The 26,231-nt window shown below is 35.1% G+C and overlaps 1 protein-coding gene across 1 annotated transcript; it reads right to left on the bottom strand.

Moving 5' to 3' along the window:
- Positions 1 to 8,165: 8,165 nt before the first annotated feature.
- LOC109178947 (zinc finger BED domain-containing protein RICESLEEPER 2-like) lies at positions 8,166 to 26,088 on the bottom strand. The gene is made up of 5 exons (XM_019328496.1): positions 25,872 to 26,088; positions 24,640 to 25,716; positions 23,997 to 24,590; positions 23,849 to 23,907; positions 8,166 to 8,435 (listed from the first exon to the last, which is right to left on the bottom strand). Exons 1-5 carry the CDS (start codon positions 26,086 to 26,088, stop codon positions 8,166 to 8,168), a joined length of 2,217 nt encoding a protein of 738 aa, XP_019184041.1.
- Positions 26,089 to 26,231: the final 143 nt, after the last annotated feature.

Genomic DNA, 26,231 nt, shown 5'->3' with positions numbered 1-26,231 from the left:
GTCACTGCATGGAACTGATCCACATGGATCTCATTGGTCCAACTCAAACAGAAAGTGTTGGAGGTAAGAAATACATACTAGTTTGTGTAGATGATTATTCTCGTTTTTCTTGGGTTATCTTTCTCAGGGACAAGTCTGAGACCCTTGAAGCCTTCAAAACTCTGGCATTAAAACTCCAAAAAGAAAGAAATGAGCCCATCATTCGAATCCGAAGTGATCACGGACGAGAATTCGACAACAATCTGTTCGATATCTTCTGCAACCAAACAGGAATCACACATGAATACTCAGCACCGAAAACACCTCAACAAAACGGAGTTGTAGAACGGAAGAACCGCACAATTCAAGAAATGGGACGAGTTCTGCTCAATGCCAAAGGACTACCTCAAAAATTTTGGGCAGAAGCTGTGAACACTGCATGTCACATCATCAATCGGGTCTATCTACGCCCAGGCACGAATCAGACTCCGTATACACTATGGAAAGGTAAGAAACCAAACATTAAATATTTTCATGGTTTCGGATCACACTGCTTTATCTTGAAGGATCGAAACCCTGTCGCAAAGTTTGAAACAAAAAGCGATGAAGGCATCTTCCTCGGCTATTCAACGAACAGCAGGGCATATCGTGTATACAACAAAGTTACCAAAGCCATCATGGAGTCCACAAATGTTGTAATCGATGATCAACCAAGCGATATTATCACAACGTCTCAACCTGGACCAGTGACAGAACCTGACACAAGTCGTCCTGAAACTTCTGATTCCAGAACTCCTGAACCTAATCTAGAGTCCCCTATTCCATCTCCCACATCAACTCAATCTGAGCAAGGAACTGAGTCTAAGTCTCAATCTGACACTGATCTCTGTAACATTGATATCCCTACTCGTATTCAGAAAGCTCATCCAATACAAAATGTAATTGGAGATCCAAATTCAGGCGTAAAAACCAGAGGTAAACTGAAACGTGATTACCTTCAACTAGCAGGATATTCTTGTTATACTTCGCAGATCGAACCGAAGAATATCAAAGGAGCTCTAACAGACGAACACTGGATTAAGGCCATGCAAGAAGAATTGGGGCAGTTCGAACAAAATAAGGTATGGTCTCTCATTCCTAAACCTAACAATGTTAATGTTGTAGGTACCAAATGGATCTTTCGCAAAAAAAAAAAAACCAATGCAGCTGGCAACATCGCTAAAAATAAAGCGCGGCTTGTAGCTCAAGGCTACTCCCAAATTGAAGGAATCGACTACGACGAAACGTTTGCCTCAGTTGCACAATCTACCAAACCAGGTATTACAAATAAATTCTAATTAATCTTTTTACGTTAACATGGCTGTTTGTTTAACTGTGTTGCAGAAGGAATCTTTCGATTTTTTTTAATCCATAAAGTTTTCTTTTCCCATATTTAATACCAGTTAAAACCAAACCATATAGTTCAATTTTTCCCTAAACCTCTATCTAAAAATTATCATCTCACGCCTCACGCCTTCTTGTTACCTTATACGGCTCATCTGACCTCTCATATTTAATTTATTCTCGAAATTTAATCTTAAACTTAGATACTGGTTTCAACATTTCTTTGCCTGATCAGTTTGTATCTACCATTCCCTCTTGTGATATGTGTGCCCTTTTTCTTTCCTTTACAAGGTGATCCGTATGATTCTTCTTCAAATAAATTACCTGAAAATCTTGTGCCATTATCTGATTTAGTGCATGCTGTGTCATCTCTCTTCACCATTCGAAATATTAACCAATATGTGTCTCCCATGGCGTGTGCTGCATTTTCTATTCCCATAACTATTCCAGTCTCGAAATCTGCAGAGGTTCCCATCCCTGTGCCCACCTCACATGATTCTGTTCCCATTATCTCTGTACCCGTGGGCAAATCTTCCCGAAAAGGGAAAGAAAAAATTACTGTTTCAGGTACAGCCGAGAAAAGAAAAATTGGAGCATTGGAGGATGTTGTCTACTTGTCTGATTCCAAGCAATCAAAAAGAGGGTCCACATTGCCACCCAGAATGACAAGGTCCAGATCAGTTTCAGGCCCAGTACCAAGTCCGGCCCCTGTACCAGCAGCTACTATTGTCCGCTCTGGCTCAAAGATGAAACAACCCAAGAAGAAATATCATCCTATTTTACTGTCTCCAGATTTGATGTCTGACTGGAATGTTCATGCTACTAGGGATTTTATTCTGGAGAAATCCATCAATGTGGAGGAATTGACAGAAAAATGCAACATTGTGCCTATTTTGCGAGATCAATACCTGCTTGCCTCACTTGTTCATATTGGCCCGTATTCCAGATGGCTCACTGCCGAGTTCTACACGAATTTAACATTGGATACGTTTTCGGAGGGGTCACCGCGATTTCAACAGGTTTTTATTCGGGATAAATGGTATCCCTTAAGTCCGGCAGCGATTAATTCCTATTTGGGTACTCCAAATCATCAAGCTGCTCCTGACCCGAGTCCTAATCTCCTAGCCGATGCTTTAACTCACAACAAGATCGTCACTTGGCCAAACACCGGACTTGAAAGCTTAAAGCTCACCATGGTCTACTATGTTCTGTTACGGCTAGCCTCAAAAAATTGGATGCCAGCTGTTCGTCATCATCTCGTGTCTGACCAGCTTGCTGCCCTTCTCTACAAGATCAGGAACCGGCTCCCTCTCAATCTTGGAGAGATCATCTTTGGCCATCTTGCTCAATTTGTGCGACATAGGGAACCTAAGGTACACCTACCATTTCCTAGTCTCATTTTTGGACTTCTACAGGAACATGGGTTCAAGCCCTACACAGATGAGGAAGTGATTACTAATGCCTCAGTCTATAAATATGATGATCGGTTGACAAATAAGGATCACTATGATGATAGAGCTACGCTTTTGATCACTCCCGGCGCACCAACTGCCACGCCCTCTGTGTCTGCCCCTGCCTCATCAGCTGACACTGCCTCTGCTCCAAATCCCCGACCTACGACAGCTATCAAGGAACCTCCGACGCTCATGGATCGCCGTCAAATTGTTCTCACTCTTCAAGCGTCAATTGCTCAAGTCTGCACCTCGGTTGCTTCTCAACAAATAACCATTGATGGCTTAGAACAGTTGTTGAGTGCTCAGTTGGAAGAAATAACCAGAATGGAGGCTATCTATGCTCGGATTCGATCTAACACTGGCGCTGGCACTGGTTCTATTTCTGAGAGTGATGAATCTGAGTCGGGCACCCGTCTGCAAGTTAATCCAATCCACTAAAATGATGTTCACCGGTTTGTTTGTCATTTATTTGGCATAAACAAAGGGGGAGTATTGGAGAAAAGGGGAGTATTTTGGAATGTTTGGATATTTGGTAAGTTTTTGGTTTTTGGAATATTTTGGTATGGATGTTAATCCCTGGTTCGGATGGTATATTAATAATTTGGTACTATATAAATTATTTTTGGGATGACTATGAATGAATTAAGTATGAAAATATGAATGTCTTGGTATATTTGGTATGTTGACTGCATGGTATGAATTGGGTTTATTTGGAATGCATATGAAGAAAGGAAAGCACCAAGTTAGGGGGAGTAATTCATTGGAAAGCGTGTCATATATGGTATGTTTGATACAACACTAATTCGTGCATGATTCACTATTTATTAATTGGATGAAGCATGTGAGTCAACATCAACTAAGGTCCAAAATAAAATTCCACACACAAATAAGCCTTGGTCAGGTCCTAAAAGATTTAAAATTGCATATTTAATTTTCTTTATATGTTCAGTACGTATACTATGGGATGTTAATAAAATATATTCGTTTCTTTTTCCCAAAGTATAATGGTACTATTGTTTTACCAAATAAATTGCCAAAGGGGGAGATTGTAAGTGTACAAAATAGTACACATTAGATTGGCTAATTTATTAGTTTATTTTATTAATATGTAGTGTTAATTAGCATGAATTGTAATTAGTATTTTGGACCAAGCTAAAATGTGTGGTGGAGTTTTATTTCTAATGAGTTGGACAAAGAAGCAAGTCTGAAGATATCAAATTAAAGAATGAGTGGTTGAGAAGAATTCAAGCCACATATGAAGCTACAATCAAGGCTTGGTGGAATGGAATTCACGTACAGTATGTAAGGAAGGGAAAATGAAAGAGGAAGTTGCCAATTCTGAAATTCTGATCTCACTTGCAAGCTTCCTACATTACTGCTTTAATATTGATTATATTAATTGTGATTTAAACCTGTACTACAAATCAGTACCTGTGACAGCTGAAGTGCTACACCAAAGATGGTTATGGCATGCACGGTTCAGTCCTGAGTAGGTGTTTTAGAAGAGTTGTAGTGGTAAAGGCTGTGAGCCGTGTAGTTACCTCTTGTAATACTCTGTGGTGAACATCTAGTGGATTGGGCAGACGTGGGTTGCCCCGCAGACGTAGGAGAAGGAGCTCCGAACTGCGTAACAATTCTACCGTGTCTTTACTTTATTTACGCTTTCAATTTCGTTATTTATACGTTGATTAAATTGGTTTAATTAAACAGCGAAATTGTCTCGTAACATAAAATCAAGTAGAATCCTTAGTGTTAAATTGATTTCAAGATACACGGGCTTTTTCAAAAATGTAGCTCAAAATAATTAATTCAAACACCGTTTTCATCATAAAAAGTTTGCTAGAGTGAAAATTTTCTATTTTGGAATTTCTTAAAACCGAATTTAGAAAATTAAATTTTGGGTTGTCACAAAAATATTATAAGAGTTGTTACTAAGGGGTATCCAACACACAATCTCAAGCATAACGACACAAGTTCCAGACCACCAAGCCACTCAAGATCTTGTGTACTAAAGAGCAGGAAGCTCCACTTATGCATAGGAGTGCGCTGGAAGCAAAGTAGTGGGGGGGACAAGTGTGTGACCAAGAATGAAGGTTGCCTGATGTCGTCCTTTTGTCAACCATCCGTGAGTCCTTCAACAATATAAATAGGCACCCTTCCCTCCCTTTAAAAGACATCTCTTAGCTCACCAAACCCCTTCTAGTTTATTGGTTTGAGTCTCATCTCTCCGATCGGTATACCAGGGTTCGGTTCTTAGCGATAACATTATGGTTTTTATTTCATTATTACTGTTATAGCTTGTATTATTTATTATTCGAGCTGTCATTTTTGGCCCTATTCCAGTGTTTGGTTAACGAGGCTTGACTAAAGTTATTTTTAATTCACTTTTTCATAATATTAAGTTTAGTATTAGTATACAAAATTTATATATTTAGAAACTATACTAAAAGTACTATTAAACACAAAAAATCAAATTTAAAAATAAGTAAAAAATACTAAAGAAAATAAACAAACAAGAAAGAGTTGGTTTGACCAATGAATAGTAAGTATGACAGATAAAATGGGACAGAGAGAGTATTATTTATGTATTCTTTGGACCATCGTTTTGGGCCAATATCTCGGATTTTGTATGCACTCTTTTGGGCCTAGCGCCCTAGGTAATAAAGCTATTAGAGTGAATTCCATTTTTGGTCCTACTGTTATAGGGGCGTTTCCAATTTCAGTCCACTTTAATTTTTTTTGCCACTTTACAACCACTGTTATTGAATGTGTTCCACTTTTAGTCCACCGTTAATATTTTCGTCAAGAGGCCGTATAATCAAAGGGTATTTTGGTCTTTTTATGTTTGTCTCTTCTCTTTTAATCCAGGCGCTTCGTCCTCCTCCTCCGATATTCGAAGATGGCTCTTCGAACAACGAGAATGGGAAGCTAAAGTTACATCGTTTCGTTCGTTCCAACATGGGCTGGCGAGGTTTCTTAGGTTTTAGGTTTAATGTTCTCATATCTTTAGTCAAACATAGTCTTGGATGAGAAGAAAGGTCAAAATACCCCTAGATTACACGGCCTCTTGATGAAAATACTAACGGTGGGACTAAAAGTGGAACACATTCAATAATATTGGTTATAAAGTGGCAAAAAAAATTAAGGTGGACTAAAATTTGAAACGCCCCTATAATAGTAGGACCAAAAATGAAATTCACTCAAGCTATTATTTTCCTACCCCTTTTTGTACCTATATATATATATATATATATATATATATATATATATATATACCCAGTTTATGGTGGACATGGTTCTAATAAAACCATCACGTTCCTTTAAAGCCTTCCCAACTTCATTTTTCCTTAACTTAGATGGGTACACTTTGATAATCAATTTTCATTCACTCATTATCCATTTTGAGTGTATAATTATATATCAAATTAAATCTCTCATTTAAGAAATTTCAAATTCACTTTGATCTGACCCAAATTAGAAGTGTAGTACATTCAAAACTATGCACCTAAAAATGACAATTTTACACCAAAAAATAGCTAATTTTCCAACAGCATTCACATTAATTACAATGCAGGTCAAAAGAGATGGGCAAAAGTGGATGATTGAAACTTGTTCTTGGCATAGTGTAAAAGAAGAGTTAAAAAACATCTTTTTACAGGTCATTCACCTAATGAAATTATTGAGAACCAAAGCATACATTAGCCATGTATAGGCTTTAATTTCCAAGATAAAATTGCATCCATAAAGTAGTGGATGCATGCATGATGTATGATATTAATCCCCGCTAGCTGGAGTTTGTTATGAAGAATAAAATAATGGGTTTTAGCTTAGCCTTTTAGGTATATGTTTAAGTATGCACACAACATTAAAGCATTGATGAATGCAAAGGCAATTACTAATAATAGGAGAGTCTACCATGAAAGGAAGTTGAATCTTCTTCCAAAAAGAGGCATAATGCAAGTTAACCAACCATTGTCGTGTACGTATGAATTGAAGTGCATATTGAAGGTATATTTTTTGTACTTTCCCATTATGTACTTGTAGGTATATCTATCATTCCCCTTTTAATAGAGCAGTCAAAACGGCATGGATGGATTTTAGGGCGTGCAAGATGGGCATCATCACAGGGCCTCAATTTTTAGAGGGACCAATATTTATTTTTGATCTAGCTACTTTAAAAAAAAATCTACAATTAATCCTAAAACTCGTTAGTTTTTTTCCAAATCACTTCTCACTCCTAATAATTAGGACCTAATTAATTGAGCATGACAAAACCATTCCGTAACTGAAAAGAAGAGTCATATATTTTACATTATTGATTTTAAAGATTGCACTTATACTTTTGGTAGGGCCTCATTTATTTATAAGAACGGGGCCACAAAAAAAAAAAAAAAATTGGCCCGGCAAAACGGGAAACTTGTAGGTATTTCTGAAAATCTCGCGTTTCCGTCTAACATACCGACCAAATAATGGAAGATTCAAAAAAAACCTTTGTTGGAAATTCCGTCCAACTACGATTTTTGGTCAGAAATAGCGTCCAACAAAAAAAATTAGACAGAAATTCTGGAGAGTAACCCACCATTCTTAAAACGTGGGAATTTCCATCCAACTTCATGTGTCGGTCGGAAATTCTGACCAACGTTGGACGGAAAATTCACATATCATATCTTTTGTGATTTACCTTCCAACTGTTCGACAGAAACTCAGACAAACTGTTGGACAAAAATATTGAGTACTGAATTGTTGTGAGTTTCCTTCCAACTGTTGGTAGGAAAATCCTAAATCATATGAAATGTTTTTATTATTTTTATATTACCATAATTTTATTTCTACCTGTTGTTAATAAATTATATCATCAACAAATTAATGAACCCACTAAATTTCAAATTGAAGATATATTTAAACATAAAAAAATATTTACAACAAAATATAGTCATGTTCATAGTAATTCCAACAACATACTATTACCATACACAAAAAACATGTAAGGAACACGAGCAAGCATGTACGAGTTCCTCCCATTAAAAAAAAAATAAAAAAAATCATGTGCTAGCTTGATAACCTCGGAACCAAAGAGAGGCTAGCACTGTCCAAAAAAAAAAAAAAAAAAAAAAAAACTTAAACCTACCTTTACTAACTACCGGGTTAGAGACTTAGGGTGTGCTTAAACACTAAAAACTACATAGCAGTCATACTATTACCATACACCAACAAAAAGTCATGATACCACTTAATCTTCATCACTAGGTGATTGTGTTTTATCATTTGTCGAACTAGAGTTGTTTACGTTTAAGGAGGCTAACCATTCAGAATTTGCACTGAGATGTGAAAATATAGCCACCCATCTTATCAACATGCTCTCGGAACATCTTGTTCTCGATCTTCCCTAAACATCTTGTTCTCTTCCTGCATTTGTTGAATTTCTTCTATCAAAGCTACATTGGAAGATGACGCTCCTGACTTAGAATTTATTCCCCTTGAAGCCTTCGGGAAATAATGCTGGGTATCTAATCCAAACCCATATACATAGCCTCCTCTCTGTACACCGTCAGTGGCCTCCAACCACAACTGTGCATTTGATGCATCAGGCTGAGTTTGTCGTAAGTCATTCACTGTATCCTATAGAATAAGACAATGCATGTTCATCTACTAAAATAATTCCATGTAATAATTAAAATTGAAGTAATAAGAAGAATATTTCATACAGTAACTTTCTGTGCTTTTCTACAAACATATGCTCCGATCCATTTCCATTTTTGTGCTTATAGTGTGTTCATACAAGGCTGCATGACTTAGATCTTCTCCAAACTTTTCTTTCTATTCAAGAACAATATACAAAATAAACAACATACTCAGTATAATATTATAAGATACACTATATTAATTTTTTTCAAACTTACCAATCTTCTTCGATGATGCTCAATCATTGGAATAGAACCACAGCTGTGAAGTGATGCACCTAGTTCGCCGTAGTCTCAACTTTTATTCCTCTTGTTTTTTAGAGAGCTTTTTGAACTCCTCACTCTCCCAAATGCGAACTAAGCCAGCCATCACGTCCTCTAAAATCCAGTCTGGTTTGAAATAAGAGAAGAGAGTAATGAAGAAGAAAGTTGGAAAAAAGTGAGCTGAAATACGTAGGGAAGATATGAAATACTGTCATTTTCGTCCAACGTTGTTGTTTGACGGAAATTAAAAATATTTTACTTTTCACCTACTAGTCAATTCAGGTTTACCGACCAACACCACATGTTGGATGGAATTTCGTTCCAACTTGGACGTTGGACGGAAATTCCGTCCAACTTTCCGTCAACAAAACTTTATCGGGATAAAGTTGAGATTTTTATTAAAATACCGACCAACATTATTATTGGATGAAAATGTTGGACGGAAAACGCGAAATTCCCAACAGTGTACCATTCCCAGGGTCAAAAAGGGTGACCTATAAAAAAAAAGGGTTTAGGTTGGAGGTTTCTCCAATTATACGACCCCTACCCCCAAATTTTATTTTGTGTAATTGGGATTTTTGTTAATATTTTAAAATATTGTTGATAACAAGAATTAAGCCTTTGGCCTATAGTCTTAATTGTTACCTTAGAGATTAGGGATTTGATTCTTAGGCTATACAAAAACTAAAAAATTTAACACAAATTTAAAAAAAAAAAATACTAATAAGTGGGTTGACGAGCTGGCCCGTCAGCCTATCCAACCACGAGTTGAGTTGGGATTTTCCCAACCCGTATAAAAAACAAGCCTGATTCGTTTTTGGACAAACCCGAGACGGGCGAGCTTGTATGGATCAAGCTGGCTCGTTTTGACATGCAGCTCTACCTTTTAGATATTAGTGTATGTCCCATAATTGCAAGTATAAAATAATTCGATCGAGTTTTAGTTTTAACCGTCAATGTGGTACACCAGTGATGAGAATAGTGAAAATATTTTCTCAAGTACACCTGAGGTTGGGATAGTCTGGTACAAATATTAAAAGAATAGTTACGAAGCACAAGAATAATTGAACAAAATCGGGAGCCTAGTCTCGATTTAGTCAACACATATTTTAGTGTGTTGATGGCTAGTTCAATGAAGTATTTATGTATTGGTTTCAATTCGTGCTTGATAACACTTAACAAGTGAGTTAATGTAACAGGACACCTCTTGGTTAGTTGTGATGAGTGACTTATGATGATGCCTTGCATACTTAAATGTTAGGGTAAATTATTTAATTTTCTCGAGATAAACATTGATCACAACCTAAAGAACTCGATCTAGATCAAGATTTTTCATTGGGTTGTTGGACCTAAAGTCTTGGGCCTCTTGTAGTACATTGTGTCACCTGATACGTTATATCCTACACCACGGCGCACATAGCACTGTGCGCCGCGCGCCTCCCAAAACGACGTCGTTTTGGGATAGTGTTGGGAGGCGCGGTAGGAAGTTGCTGAGATTATGTGTATTTGTTCACAACGTTATGTGTATTCGTTCACAACGTTATGTGTATTGGTTCCTACAGTTATGTGTATATTTTATACAATTATGTACATTCTTTTTATACAATTATGTACATCCGAATCAGAAAATTTGTGTGTATTATGTTAAGAGTTGATGTGTATTATGTTAAAAGTTTATGTTTATTATGTATTATGTTAGATTATGTGTATTATCTTTTAAAAAGAGTATGTATATTTTGTTATATAATTATGTACATTCATGTATAACATTATGTGTATTCTAGTATAACATTATGTACATTCTTGAACAGCGAAAAAAAACTACTGCCATTCACTGGGGCGGGAAATTTCAAAAAAAATAAATAATTAAAACGACGTCGTTTTGCATCTGGGCGCATAGTGCAACGCGCGCCGTGGTGTAGGATATAAATTGCCCCTGATAACGGCAAATTATTGTATGGACTATGGTTCACACAATTGTGTGAACCATGAATATCAGGTACATTTTTAATATATTAAAAGTATATTATTTTTATATTGAAGGTACATTATTTTTGTATTAAAAGTACATTATACAAAATAATGTACCCTTAGTATATTAAAAATGTATCTTACGTACATAAATAATGTACACTTAGTATATTAAAAATGTACTTTTTATTTATGGTTCACATAATTGTGTGGACCATGGTCCATGCAATAATGATTGCCTAATAACCCTAACAAATATTTTTCATGAAAACAAGCTAGCAAAAGGAATAGTAAATTAACACAATATTAAAATGTCACACGGTTCAAAACATATTTTAGCTTATAGAAAAATTAAACTTAAGACCATTCAAACTTGATCCAAGTCACTCTTTACACTACAATTGATTGTAGATTCAAAGACATACCCTAAAAAAGATTAAAGTACAAGAGTGAAGACAACCCTATCTGCCATTAAATTGTTATGATAAAAATTTTGGGTGTGTTTGGTGAATAGCTGTTAACTGATTGTGTTATTAGTAGGTTAGACTAGTTGATAGCATTAGCTGATTGTAGAAAAGTGTTTGGTAAATTAGTTTATAAATGATTATATGCAAAATGACTTTCTCAAAAAACTGATCGAAAGAGCTGCTTTGAGCAGCTTTTTGAATTTTAGCATTCTACAACAATAAGCTGTTACAAAAAGTTAATTAATCAAACACTCATATTGATTGTTTAATCAAGTCAAACAACTAACAGTGGTTAAATAAGTCAAAATTGACTGATAAACTAACTATGTTACGGGTTAATTTGTATGTAACATGCAATTAGTGTTGAAACTGCCCTCCACGTATACTTTTATTTTCGTCTTCCCTTTTGTGGAGTGTCCCAAAAGTAATACATTGACATCCATATATGCATTTGATGATGCTCTATCCTAACTAATCTAAATGATTATTAACGATTTGATTCATTTAGGTCAACACCTGCGGCACACATGTCTGTACTATATATACTTTCACATCATTCTTTTAAGTGTAGGTCTTACCACATATATAATTCGTCTTACCAACTCATAATAAATATATATATTTTTCATATTTCATCATGTCCTAAATAAACACTAACACATGTATATCTTACCATTAATAACAACAACAATAGTTGTCAAAACATATAATACATACTATACAATCACATCCAAGTTGATCAGATTATTGACTTGATAACTATAAGGTTACAAATTTGACTCTCAATAAAGGTCTGAGTTCACTGCTGGAAATTATGGAATTTCCGACCACCTGAAAATGATCTTAAATCAAGTTGAAAGCTTTGTTCCGACCACTTTTGGTATCCGAAAAAACCTTTGCTGCTATTTCCGACCACTTTTTGCTTTCAACTTGATATAAGATCACTTTCAGGTGGTCAGAAATTCCATAATTTTCAGCAGTGGTTGTTGGGAAAAATAAGCAATTTCAACGAAGGTTGACAATCTTTCTTAAAAAAGGAGAAGGATTGAGTGCGATAAAAGTAATTTGTGCCGTATTATAATAACATTGCCTTCAAAGCGTTATTTATCCGTGACGATGCAATCAAAAATCCCTACACGCTTTCAGTAAGCTACACAGACAGGCTAAGCTACACCAGCTATAATGCAGGTGATGAACCTGACTTTGCTCAGACAAAGGGACAAAAGAATTAAAGAGGAGGAAGAGATTCTTGGTCTCATGTTTTCCACTGATGATCACTGTTTATATAGCAAACCAGCCAACAACAAGCTTCATTTTCAGCCACATATGAGTGCCGCAGGAATAAGAATGTGAATTAGAGAATATTACATGTTCCATGATCTCATTAACATGTGGACAAGGTAAGCTGTAATGATCCTAAAAAATAGGCTAAGGAAAGAAGGCTTCTAGCTTGAATAACTTCCCAACATGAGTTTATCCCGTGCACACTCTCAATAATATACAATCAGTTATTATTTTATTATTATTGGTTAATTTGTGGGAAACTAAGAAAGAAAAAAAGGTATTGGCGAGATGGAATATCTTTTATGCAATGTACTAATAATATAATGTCCATAAGAATAACGTAAACCTTTTGCTTTTTAATGTTATGTTGTGCTTTATTAGGCAATCTGTCTTTCATTGGCTTGTTATATGATTCCAGTCTACTAAATGTTACGCCGTGCGTATTTCAATGGTCATTATTTAAAAGCATTAATTAACATTTAAATTTTTTTTTTTGAAAATAATTAACATTTAAATTAATATTAATAATTAACAATTATTGGTAAAAATTGCCCAGACAAGGAAAACTTAGTACTTAAGCATTGGTGGGAGATTCTCCCAAGTTTGCCATTATATTCGTCAACAATACTATATATTCTGACTAAAAGCAAGTGAAAATTCAAAGACAATAATCCTGTGTTTTATTGTATTTTATTTATATTGTGGGGAATCATATGTGGGAGGAATAAGATTAAATTGTTACATGTGCAAACTGTGCAGAGAATTGAAACCATATAATCAGTATATACTGTAATACTGGTCACGTATTAATAGCTAGTTTAATTTGTACTGTTAAGAATAAACAAGGTCGGTTCTAAAAAACTAAAAGGGGCATATCTAATAATTCAATTTGGAGGGTTACATATGTATACACAAAAATTTCTATGTTGCTGATCAATATCAATGCTAACTAAAATGAGCTGAAATGCAGAGACGGAGCCAGAAAATTTATGATAGAAGGACCAGAATCCTACCGATCATACATGATATCATTATATATTAGCATACATAAGTATATAATGTATTATCGATAATAATTTTAATGATACTTTATGTAATGATTGACATCAATGTTAATCGATACTTTATAATTTATCACATAACACAATATATATAATAATAATCTTGTTGTGGATAAAAATGGAAAAATTAAAAAAAAAAATATGACTAAATGTGACAATGTCACAATAGTCGAGGACTAAAAGTGAAAGTTGTTCAAAGTCAGGTATGTAATATAACAAAATTAAAAAAATTGGATTAAATGTGACAATGTCACAACAGTCGATGATTAAAAGTGGAATTTGCTCTTTACCATAATTAGTCATTCGTTTAAATTTGTCATTTTATTATTTAATAAAGATGACTAACATGTAATTTTATCATTCAAACATCTTGCCCGAATATATAATTTCTCTCCAAAAGAGGTGCCTATAATTCAACGAGGGGATTAGTCACTGTGTTCGACGATGGAAACTCTGGGTACACCCAAAAAAATTTCTCTCCCTCTTGCAAACTCCTTTAATTGAATAATTATATTACATATTAGTCATATTTATTAAATGATGGAATAATAAAATTTCAAAATAGGAATTAATTGTGACAGATAAATAAAAGTCAAAGATATAATGTGAATATGTGATCTGATAAAAAAAAATTAAAAAAAAACAGACTTAAATATGACAATATCACAACATACAATTGATGACTAAAAATAAAATTCTCTTATTAATTATATATAGGTCATGTATGGTAGATAGCATGCCCTCAACTTTTTCATTCATTCGGATGTAGGAGCTTAGGCTATAGCTTGATTGACTCTAAATTCCTAAAAGGGCAAAAGCATCAAGCATATCCAAAAAGATAAAGCAATTCTGCTTGAGATTGAGTTGGATTCTCATATTGCTTTGCTTGCTTGCTTCAAAAGCAAGCAAATCTTGCGTGGAAAATTCAAATTAAGCACACATATTTCCACAATAATAATGTTATAACTACTTATAATATTCATCATTTAATTAGGTTTCTAGTTGCTTTAATATATATATCTTGTGGTCTAGTTACATTACATCATATTATCTATATTTTATTAAAACTCATTGCTAAAAAATTATTAAATTATGATGACTTAATGGCTCAGCCGACATGGTCAAATGTCGGTGCACACAAGGTATCTACCCACTTTGGATAATTAAATACTCTCAATTAAGCAAAGTTTATGTGCATGAGTGTGTGTATTTTACAGAAAATATAGATTATTATTAACTGTTATAAATTGAATATTAATTAATGTATACTACTAGTAATATATATATATATATATATATATATATATATATATATATATATATATATATATATATATATTTGGAACTGAAAAGAGGGCATAAAACCCAGAAGGAACGACTCAACTAGGATGCTCCATTATTATGCCTCGCACCAACCCTATCCTCCCAAAGGATGTCTTCAATATACAAGTAATATATTTGAATGTTTAGAAAAAAATATTATAATAGAAATACTAATTATTAAGCGTAAAAAGGCGGCGTAGAGGAAAGAGGAAAGAAAAGTGATTTCTTGCTTTCAAATAGCTTAGAAAGGGGATTGAGACTCATTTCTTTGTTATTTCATTTTGATTCCTGATTACAATGACTTCCATTTCTATTTCTACATTATATACTCACCAACCATGTTAGATATTCATATACTACGTAAAAACTACCTTAAAACTTTCATATATACTACCTAAGGCGAGCCGGCTAGGGATGAGAACCGGACGGGACACAGAGTATATATACTCCCCGTTCCTGTGACCCCGACCCCGATTGACCCCGTTTCTGTTGGAAAATTCATGAGTTGGTCCAAAACTACGCAACATACTTTGTCCAATTATTTTTAATTTTGTGTGGTTGCTAGTTTTTCACTCAAATGAGTGAATCTCATTCGTTAAGAATGAGTAGTCCAGCACTGTTTTTGGATTTGGATGGCTGAGAAGTGAAGTCTATGTTAGTATATAAGGGGCCATTCCCTTGTTCATTAAAATACACCTTCAATCACTTCTTTTCTCCCTTCGAAGTTATAGTCTCATTAAAGTCAGGTTCACCTACGCTATAGTTGGTGTTAACTAAGCGTAGTTGGTCTGTGTAGCCTGTCGAAAGCGTGCCAGGGTTCTGACTGTACCGTCACCGGGCAAATAACGTTTTTAAGGTAGTGTTATTATTACACGGCACAGATTTCCTTTCAGTCATACACCTGTTGTGTCCGTGCTTCTTAAAAGGTTTCTAGCCCCCGCGTTGACGTTGCGACTATTTCCCAACAATTAAAAACGTTATTTATAGCAACAGTCAACTACTCGAATCATGGAACGTATTATAATAATTTTTTGGCGACATGATGGTGTAGCAACAACAGAGATTAGCAGTGGAAGGCATTAGCTTCATACAGAACAATACTGGTGAAGCACATTGCTTCGTTTTATGTGTAGCCTTTAAGCAAGGGGAGTACAACAGAAATAATTATTGAGTTCATATCGGAGCTTTGACCATACTCTGATGAGGTTTTTCTCCTCATTCTTATATGACACATGCATATTTATATGATAATAGACTATCATATGCAAATGATTATTTTGAGCATTAGTAGTCATATATTATTGGACATTGACCATATTCTCTTAAAACTATCATAATGGCATAATTTAGAAGATGGTTTGTTTATATCTTTGCATCCAATTGATTATCATTATTTGAGAGCATGTGAAACGTGAAATATATATTGTGACAAGCATTTTAGAAATCACCATTTCATATTTGTGTGGTGAGTGCTTTGAATATTATAGAGAAAATTAACAACGGTGTACACAAAGCTAAGTGAATTGTTATTATTCACATGTATGAGCTTTATGATTTTGTTGTGTTAGAAGTGTTGATTTAACACTACTGCTAAGTGATTAAATCATCAATCTGATATAAAGCTTATAAATTGTGTACTTATGCACATGTCAATTTATAACATTATGTGTTATTATTGTGGATATGTTACAAATATTGCACTACTTGATGAGATACATATATAATTTACAATCACATAATTTTAAATATTTGAATTGTGTACTGAGTTTGATTTCAAAGGCTTTACTCACATTTATGGTGGTAGCATGGAAAAGTCATAGTTCTTGAATACTCTGTCTAGGAAGATGGTTCTTAAGAAAACTTCGGTTTCACCACTCGACTTGGGAGTTTTTAAGAAGTAGGGTGTTGATCATGCAGGCTTGTTAGAGCGCCACTTGATCTTCACCTAAAATGAGGTTGGCTTTCATATGTCGTTAAACAATCAAAGACTTGCAATAGAAATTGTTGAAGTACTGCAATAGTAATGTTGATCTGCATCATATGAATGCTTTATATGAGTTTTAATTTGATCAAGTGAAAGAAAAGTTGTGTAGGTGGAATAACTTTGGGTGTTAAAGTTATACTCGTTGAATTCACCTTGTTGAAATATATTCCCTAATAAATTTCAATTTGAATATATTCTTTGCATACGAGATTAAGAATACTATGTGAAATTTGTGATTATGTTGTCCAAATTGAAGCAGCATGCAGACAACATTATCTCTGTGGCTTACTAACAATGAGCATTTATACATATTATTTAAATTCTTGGTTGAGTCATTTTGAAGACATATAATTCCTGTTTAAAGGGTAATTATGATGGGTTGAGATAACCAAGTTTGTTGAAATATATTCAACTATCGACTATGTGTTAGCTAAAGTATGGAGCTACTATAATATTTCACAAAGCAAATCTGCAAAACGAAGCCCCCAAACAGTGGTATAAGAAGTTTCATAAGACACTCATGGATCTGGGCTACACGCTAAACAGATCAGATGCGTGTCTATACTCAAAAGAGGTAGAGTCAAGTATTGTGCTTATATGCATCTATGTGGATGACATGCTAATATTTAACCACAATATAGATGCTATAAAAGAGACTAAACAGTCACTATGTGATAAGTTTGACATGAAGGATCTGGGGGCGGCCGATGTGGTACTTGGAGTAAAAGTCATAAATCCGAGAATGGCTACAAGCTACCATAAGGTCACTATACAGAGAAGCTATTAAGGAAGTTTAATAGCTTCGAAGTAACTCCTGTACAAACTCCCTATGATCCGAGCGTAAAACTGTCAAAAAACACTGAGACGAGTGTGTCATAAGAAGAATATGCCAAACTAATTGGAAGTCTGATGTTCTTGATGAACTACACCAGACCTGATATCGCTCTTGCGGTAAATAGACTTAGTCGATACACTCATAATCCGAGTGACACCCACTGGCATGCACTAAAGAGAGTGCTATGTTACTTAAAGGGTACTATCGACTGGGGACTACACTATACTAGATTCCCAGCAGCCCTAGAGGGGTACTGTGATGCGAACTGGGTAAATGACAGTAGTGATGTAAGCTACACCAGTAGATATGTGTTCACTATGGGTGGAGCGACGTTATCGTGTAAATCCACGAAACAATCGTGAATAGCAAGATCAACTATGGAAGCTGAGTTCATATCGCTTGATCTAGCTGGACAAGAGGCCGAGTGGCTAAGAAACCTACTGGCAGACGTGCCGTTGTGGGGGTATATTACACCATGTGTGTCCATACACTGCGATTCTCAAACTGCTATATGTGTAGCAAAGAATAGTACTTACAATGGGAAAATAAGGCACATAAGAGTCAGACATGAGTCTGTAAGACAATTGATCACGACTGGGGTAATCACGTTGGAGTATGTGAGGTCTGAGAGGAATATTGCAGATCCTCTCACTAAAGGATTAAATAGAAAGGTCGCCCTTACCGAAGGAAATGGGCTTAAAATCAACAAAGTAAGCCAAGCTTACGTAAAGCAACTGAACATAAGATGTTCTAAGTTAGGGTCTAGCAGAGGTAGACATCAAGCCAAAGAGTTTGACTTCCGAAGAACTTGCATAATGGGTGCTGATGTGTGCACATTAGTTCAAAACTTCCTCTCCTTGACTAGTTCAAGATTCAATTCACTACTAAGGAGAAAGTTACTCAAGTCACTACGTGTCAGTTCAAGGTCTAAATCACTGACATTAAGGTAGACCTGGCAATTATAGACACGACCCGTTAACACGACACGAAAATAACGGGTTAGTGTTTAGCCTTAACGTGTTCCGGGTCGTTAACGAGTTGACTCGTTATAGACCCGTTATAATTCGTGTCTTAACGGGTCATCCAGTCAACCCCGCTAAAAACTCATTTAACCCGTTAATATTATCGTATTAACCCGTTTACACGAACCCATTTATACGAACCTGTTTATAACTTGTTAAGAACTATTGTTATAATGTTATTCTACTTATTTAATAATTAATATAAAAGAAAATTAAAAAGTAAAACCCTAAAAACTTAATATTTGGAAATTTTTATTCTTATTTAGTTATATTTATTCTATAAACAGATCTTTCATGTGGGATTGTGAGAATTAACTAATTAAGGAATTTAGATGGTTTCAGAATTTAGACTTGCTTTCATTTTTAATTTCTTACGGCTCAAAGGCTTCAAGAATCAAGTAATCCACCATTAAATCACCGAATACTCCCTTGAAGGTTGAAGCTTAACAAATAATCTAATACTTTGATCGCCGCTCACGGCAAGTTCGTAATATATACATGTAATCTTATATGTTCAATTTTTGTGTGTGTATAATATTATAAGTTGTTGTCTGTATTTGCGAACTGTATTGTATATATTATATGTATGTGAAATGTATTGTATATATTACTATATCTACATTTGCAAATTGAAATATATTTACTACAAATAATTTGTAAAAAATATATTACAGATTTATAAATTGAGAGTTTTAGAATTTTATCTGCTGCCTACTACTGTTTACAAATTTATATTATATATTATTTAAATTGTAGGTTCTATTTCATTTTTTAAAAATATATATAACTTTACTTCAAATTTTAATTATATATAAATAGGTTTAGTGGGTTTAAACGGGTTTCATGTCGACACGACCCGCAGCCTATTAACAAAACGTGTCTATCGTGTCAACCCGTTTACAAATCGTGTTCGTGTTCGTGTTAAGAATTTCAACCCGTTAACCTTAACGTGTCGTATCCATGTTTAGTCTTATCGTGTTCGTGTCGTTATCGTGTCAACCCGTTAACGAACCCGTATACACGAATTGCCAGGTCTACATTAAGGTCAGCGCTCACATCCGCTCAGATATCTACTTCCTTCACACTTGTTTGAATGTGTGAGACTTTTCAAGAATTAAAGGTCTATAGTGAGATAGACTTTGACATGGTGGAGGTCTATATTAAGATAGACATAACAGACTTGAATACTAAGGGTATTCATAAGAAGTCAAAGAGTTTGACTTTCGTAGAACCTGCTACTTAGAATTGGTGTGTGCATTAGAGTTCAAAATTTATCTAACCGGTGAGTTCAAGATTCATGTCACTCTCGGGAAAAAATTACTCAGTGTCACTACGTGTCAATTCAAGTTCTCAAACACCGACATTAAGATCAACTCGTTTGTATTGCTCAGACCTTATCCTTACTAAGCTTTCTACTTTGAATATATGGAGATCGTCATTTCTTGTAAACAGTGTAGACAAGTTTTCTTGCCAACCCTCAAGAATTTGTGGGGGATTGTTGGAAAATTCATGAATTGGTCCAAAGCTACGCAACATACTTTGTCCAATTATTTTTAATTTTGTGTGGTTGCTAGTTTTTCACTCAAATGAGTGAATCTCATTCGTTAAGAATGAGTGGTCTAGCTAGCACTGTTTTTGGATTTGGATGGCTGAGAAGTGAAGCCTATGTTAGTATATAAGGGCCCCTTCCCTTGTTCATTAAAATACACCTTCAATCACTTCATTTCTCCCTTCGAGTTATAGTCTGAGCATAGACAGGTTCACCTACGCTATAGTTGGTGTTGACTAAGCGTAGTTAGTCTAGACTAAGCGTAGTTGGTCTGTGTAACTTGTCGAAAGCGTGCAAGGGTTCTGATTGCACCATTACCGGGCAAATAACGCTTTTAAGGTAATGTTATTATAACACGGCACAAATTTTCTTTCAGCCATACACCCGTTGTGTCCGTGTTTCTTAAAAGGTTTCTAGCCCGCGCGTTGACGTTGCGACTATTTCCCAACAGTCCCCGTATCCGATGGAAAATTGAAAATGCTACCCATCTCAGTTCCCGCAGTGAATTAGGTGAGGACAGAGATTCTCGTCCCCAGTCAACTCCTAATCAAAGTGTTAAAATTAAAGTTAAATTAAAATACTAAGTCAATTCGGGGACGGGACGAGACGGTTAGAAGGAGTATTCCCGTCCCATTCCTGACTTTGAAATTACACACATTCCCTGCTCCTGTTCCCGTCTCTCGAAATTTTTTTTCATTCTCATCCCCGTCTAGGCCCCCGATCCCTGTTGGAGATGAGAAAATTGCCCTCCCTACCTAAGGCTTTATAATATGATAGTTTTGAATGTTGTGGAGTGATAAAACTTTCATTTAATTTAACAAATCTGAAAATAACATAGAACCAAATGGCAACACCAAAGGGTTCAGGCCAATAGGCGTAAGGCTTCAATATCTGTCTAGTGAATGATCGAATTGAATATAATTGTTGACATAGATATTTCAACATCAAATGGTGAATTGCAATTTGTGACTTAGGGGTAATCCCATCCAAGTTGACTAAGAATACAAACTTATAATTACAATGTCACGAATTTGATTAATCCAGCTTCCTTGGTTTGAGCTGGTCAACTATGAAAAATTTAGATTGATTTACCTAATTATGGTCCTTTGTCAATTAGAGCTACAAGATGGTATTTACTCAATGTATACCTTCTGATAGTGGTTAATTGTAACTTACATTATCATCACCTTTTATAAGGTTGATGAATTAAATTGCATGTAGCAGGTTGATGAATTTCTGATCCTAGCCATGTTATTGTATTTCTCTTTTAAGTATTTGGACATGGTGCTTTAGTTTAAGAAATTTTAGTCAAAAGTCTTAAGTTACATCTTTAGAGCAACTTCAATAGTTGTAGATTTTTGTAGGTTTTTATAGGTCATATAGGAGAGAGAAGCAAGTGAGAAGAGGAAAAAAGGAAAAAAATAAATAATAAATTCTGACAGAAAAAAAAAAAAAAAAAAAAAAAGGTATTACGCGCCTTCTGGGCGCGTAAATTGCTACACACGCGCAGCAATCTGTACAAGTTTTCCCCTTTCCTCCAAAATTGAACCCTAACCAAAAATTATATTTGTAGGAGAAAAATCTAGTCATAAACTCCAATTTTTTCCATTAGATAAAAACCAATTCATAGTTTTTCTTCCTCAAAAATTGAATAAAAACTACTATTATAGTTGATGCTCTAAGTATGAACATTTTAAAAAAATATTAAACTGTTTTGCGCATATTCATGTATCTCATAATTTAGATTTGTATATCTCTTGTTACAATTACTTAAATAAAAATAGTATAAAATTTATAGAAATGTGTACTTTACACGCAATTTTTTTTTTTTTTTTTTTTTTTTTTTTTTTTTTTTAATCTTAGCAGTTTACCCTTGTTTCCTACTTCAAATTCCTAACAAACCAAACGTCTCTAATTCAAAATCACATTTGGGAGAAATTTGAAGCCAAACTTATTACCCAAAAAAGAGATGTAAGTTGGCAACCTCTGCTCCTAGACTTGTGGAAACTATTCCAATATTATATTATTTATAATTGAGGCAAGATATTTTTTGTAGTGAGTAATTACTGTAAAATTAATTAAAAATTAATTTTGACCATAATGATAAAATACGTTTTAATGTTACGTTGGTTCAATGTTAAAGGAAAAATAATATAAACCACCGTACAAATTGCTGAGCATAATATATAGAAGTATAAATATGTTGGCTGATTATTAATTTAGACTTCTAATATAGACGAATCACACTTTTCAATATGCAAAGAATCATGGGTTCATTATAGTTCACGTATTACTCGAAACTCATTAAAAATTAATCAGCCTATACACATGAGAGCATCTCCAATAGGAGAATTTTCATGAATTTTTACAAAGTTAATGCTTATGTGGAGGAAAGAAGGAGATAAGAGAGAAGAAAATGAGTTGCAAGAGAAATTAAACTTGTTTTTTTGCAAGAAAAGTGGGGCCTACCAGAAAAGCAAAGAAGCCGACAGGCGCATGCACTCCACGCGCCCGCTAGGAGTGTGCATTCGGACGGTTCGGACGGATCGGGTGAGAGATAGGTGCATCCGATCGGATTTCGGTTTTGTATTTTGACTACCCTATCCGTTTAAAAATGTTGACTTATCCGGTCGGTTATATCCTAGTTCGGGTTTGGTCGGGTCGGTCGGATATCCGAAATTATTTCGGATATTAACAATTGTTGAAATCAAATCAAAAATTCATAAATTAAAATCAAAAGCAAAATAATAAGTAACTGAAAGTTTGAAATACTGAATAATACTGAATAAATAAGTAAATAATTAATAGAATGATAGTGTAATAGACTAATACCAGTAATACTAAGTTACTAAGTTAGTAATTAGTATTACTAAGTAGTCTATTAACTAACATTAAGAGTCTTAACTCTTAAGTGGCTAAGAGTCTAAGAGACTAAGACTCCAAAAAAACTACAGAAGTACATACATACTAGCTTGTATACTACTTACTACATACAAATTTACATAACTGTTTAAACTTTAAACCGAAGCCCCACAAAAACAAATTCACCCAAAATCAGCAACTCAGCATTCAGCAACTCCTAGACTTTTAGAATTCAAACAATTAGAGTAGTTATTCTTCTTCCTGTGAATTGTGGCAAGTTAGTGTAGATAATTAGTACACAAGCAAGTAAACAAGTAAAGCAACTGAGCAAGCATTAGAAAATGAAAAACAGAGAAGGGATTATATAAATATTGGCTCAGTAAGCATATTTTACATATCATTTGGATTAAGGGCCTATTGCTTCAATATACCTTAAGTATAGAGCAACTGACCAACTTAATCCTTTCCTTTTCAGATTGAAGGTGGAAGCTTCATCATTGCCAAACTTGCCAACTTAAAGTGAACAGACAGAATAAAAGAGTCCATACATTACCAAATGCCCAAGGTACATGAGGCAGCAACTTAGTACAAGTTACCAGGCCTTCATACTTACAGAGTTACAGAGTCCGAGACTTACAGATGTCCAGTGGGCTCAAAAAATAGCAAGTGAGATTAGATTGCAATTTAGTTAGAATCAATAAAATCAAGTAATGTAAATAATAACATTACAGGAATTGTAGCAAGTGTAGAACCAAGAGACCTCCCACTTCCACCATCACCACTTAACTCTGCAAAATAAACAAGAAAAGTATTAACAATTTAAGCAATTTAAAATATAAGTATAAAGGATTATAATGTTCAAACTACAAAGTCATACCTTTTTCAAACCTCTCCAACTCTTCCAGATTCTCCTCAATACATAAAGGAGTATTTTGCTTTCTAAGCCAATCTTGTGTACACACCAATGCTTCCACAATTTTTGGAGTTAAAGAACTCCTAAAAGGATACAATACTCTTCCAGATGTACTGAAGGCAGATTCTGAGGCTACAGTGGAGATTGGAATGGCTAGGACATCCCTAGCAAGCTTAGACAGAACTGGAAACCTAGCAGAGTTGATCTTCCACCATCCAAGTATGTCAAAAGATTCTTCCTCTTCAACTATTCCCTCACTCAAGTACATATCCAACTCAGTTTGTTTCTTACCCCCAGACTCCAATCTTTGCTTTTTAATTTGGGACTTCAGAAAATGTTGTGGCTTCCCAACAGAAACAGAAGAGGCAGATGTAGGCTGTACAGACACAGGCACAGAAGGGACAGGCACAGAAGGGACAGAAGAAGAGGCAGATGTAGAATAATCATCAAATAACTCAGCAAGACCAGCAACTACTTTGTCATAGAATTTTTGACCCTTTTCCTCACCATACATATGATTAAACTGAGTAGGCATATACTCTAACTTGTCTCTAGGGTCTAGAATGTTTGCAAAAAATATCATTAGATTCATTTTTTTTCACATCACCCCAATACTTCTCAAATTTTGCCTTCATATTTTTCCCCATCACACCAACTGGCCCACCAACTTCCACCATGCCTTTCAATAGGCAGTACAGATCAGAAATCTCAGTAAAGAAAGTGTTTGAGGTGACATATAAAGAACCAGAAATTCTAATGGTCATGTCATAAAAACACTTCAGTAAATGAACCAGACTGCCAACAGATTCCCAGTCCATAAAATCAGGAATTGAATTACCCAAATCAGACTTAAAAGAGCAATCAGACTCCAAAGATTCAAACACTTTTTGGTAAGTTAATGCAGACTGCAACATTAAATAGGTAGAGTTCCATCTGGTTGGAACATCTAAACACAAAGAAGACCTTTGTTCAATACTCAACCAATCAGCCAAATCCCTGAACTTCTTGAGTCTAGCAGGAGAGTTTCTAACATATCTAACCACCTCCCTAACCTTCTTAACTGAACTATCACAATCCTTAAGACCATCTTGAACTACTAGGTTTAAGATATGGGCAATACATCTCATGTGAAGATACTTTGTCCTCACAGTAGATGATCCCCAAGACAGCATTTTTTTCTTCAGAAAAACCATAGCAGTGTCATTTGATGAGGCATTATCAACAGTCACAGAAAACACATCTCTAAGCCCCCACTCAAGCAAACAATTTTCTAGGGCTTTGGCTAGATATTCACCTTTGTGAGAAGTAACAGGGACAAATGCAAGGATTTTCTTATGAAGCTTCCACTCAGAATCAATGAAATGGGCGGTAACTACCATGTAGTTAATTCTTTGGATGGATGTCCAAGAATCTGTAGTGATACTAACCCTATGACTGCTTCCCCTTAAAAATTGCTTCAATTTCAGTCTCTCCTCATCATATACAACTAGGATGTCCCTACTTATAGTCCACCTGGATGGAACTATAAACCTAGGGCAAGCAATAGCTATGAACCTCCTGAAACCTATTCCATCCACAAACCTAAAAGGCAATTCATCTATGATTATCATTTCAACCAAGGCCCTCCTTATTGACTCTTGATTAAAAACCCAAGTCCCTATTTCTCCCACAGTAGGCTGACCATCTATAAGTGATGTAACAGCCTGAAATGTTAACAGGGACTGCCTAGTTTCCTTGGAGTGAGGATTTTTCAAACAGCTAACCATGTGATTTCTTAAGGAAGAAGTCCCATGTTTTTTGTCTCACAGTGGTAAATTTTGGCACAATAAATGCATTTGCCTTTTACAACCACATTATTAGTGTCCTTTATTGCCTCAAAATGATCCCACACTGGTGATCTGGAAGCAACCTGTTTCCTCTTCTTGGCTGGAACAGCAGTAGGAGGTTGCTCATTCTGTTGATTCTCAACAGTTTGGGCTTCCACCCCTGAAGGTCCATCAATTGAGGAGCTGGGAGGTTGACTACCAGGAGTACCAGGCATACTGATATTATCCATCTAAAAATGGTGAACTATCAGTACACACAACATGATTCAAAAGCATTCCAGAATCAGACACATTTTGTGTCATCATTAAACAGGAATGCATAATTAATTAAAGGGCATTATTCAATACAAAATTACAAATATACAAATACAAT

Source organism: Ipomoea nil, unplaced genomic scaffold (genome assembly GCF_001879475.1).
Source record: "Ipomoea nil cultivar Tokyo-kokei standard unplaced genomic scaffold, Asagao_1.1 scaffold0875, whole genome shotgun sequence".
NCBI classification, from domain to species: Eukaryota; Viridiplantae; Streptophyta; class Magnoliopsida; order Solanales; family Convolvulaceae; genus Ipomoea; species Ipomoea nil.
This window is presented reverse-complemented; position numbering and strand designations above follow the sequence as displayed.

Coding starts and splice junctions, on each gene's coding strand:
- LOC109178947 (XM_019328496.1), bottom strand. CDS start 26,088: ATGGATAATATCAGTATGCCTGGTACTCCTGGTAGTCAACCTCCCAGC. Junction 25,717..25,871: donor TAATAATGTGGTTGTAAAAG/GCAAATGCATTT, acceptor CATCACTTATAG/ATGGTCAGCCTACTGTGGGA. Junction 24,591..24,639: donor AAAATTTGAGAAGTATTGGG/GTGATGTGAAAA, acceptor CAAACATTCTAG/ACCCTAGAGACAAGTTAGAG.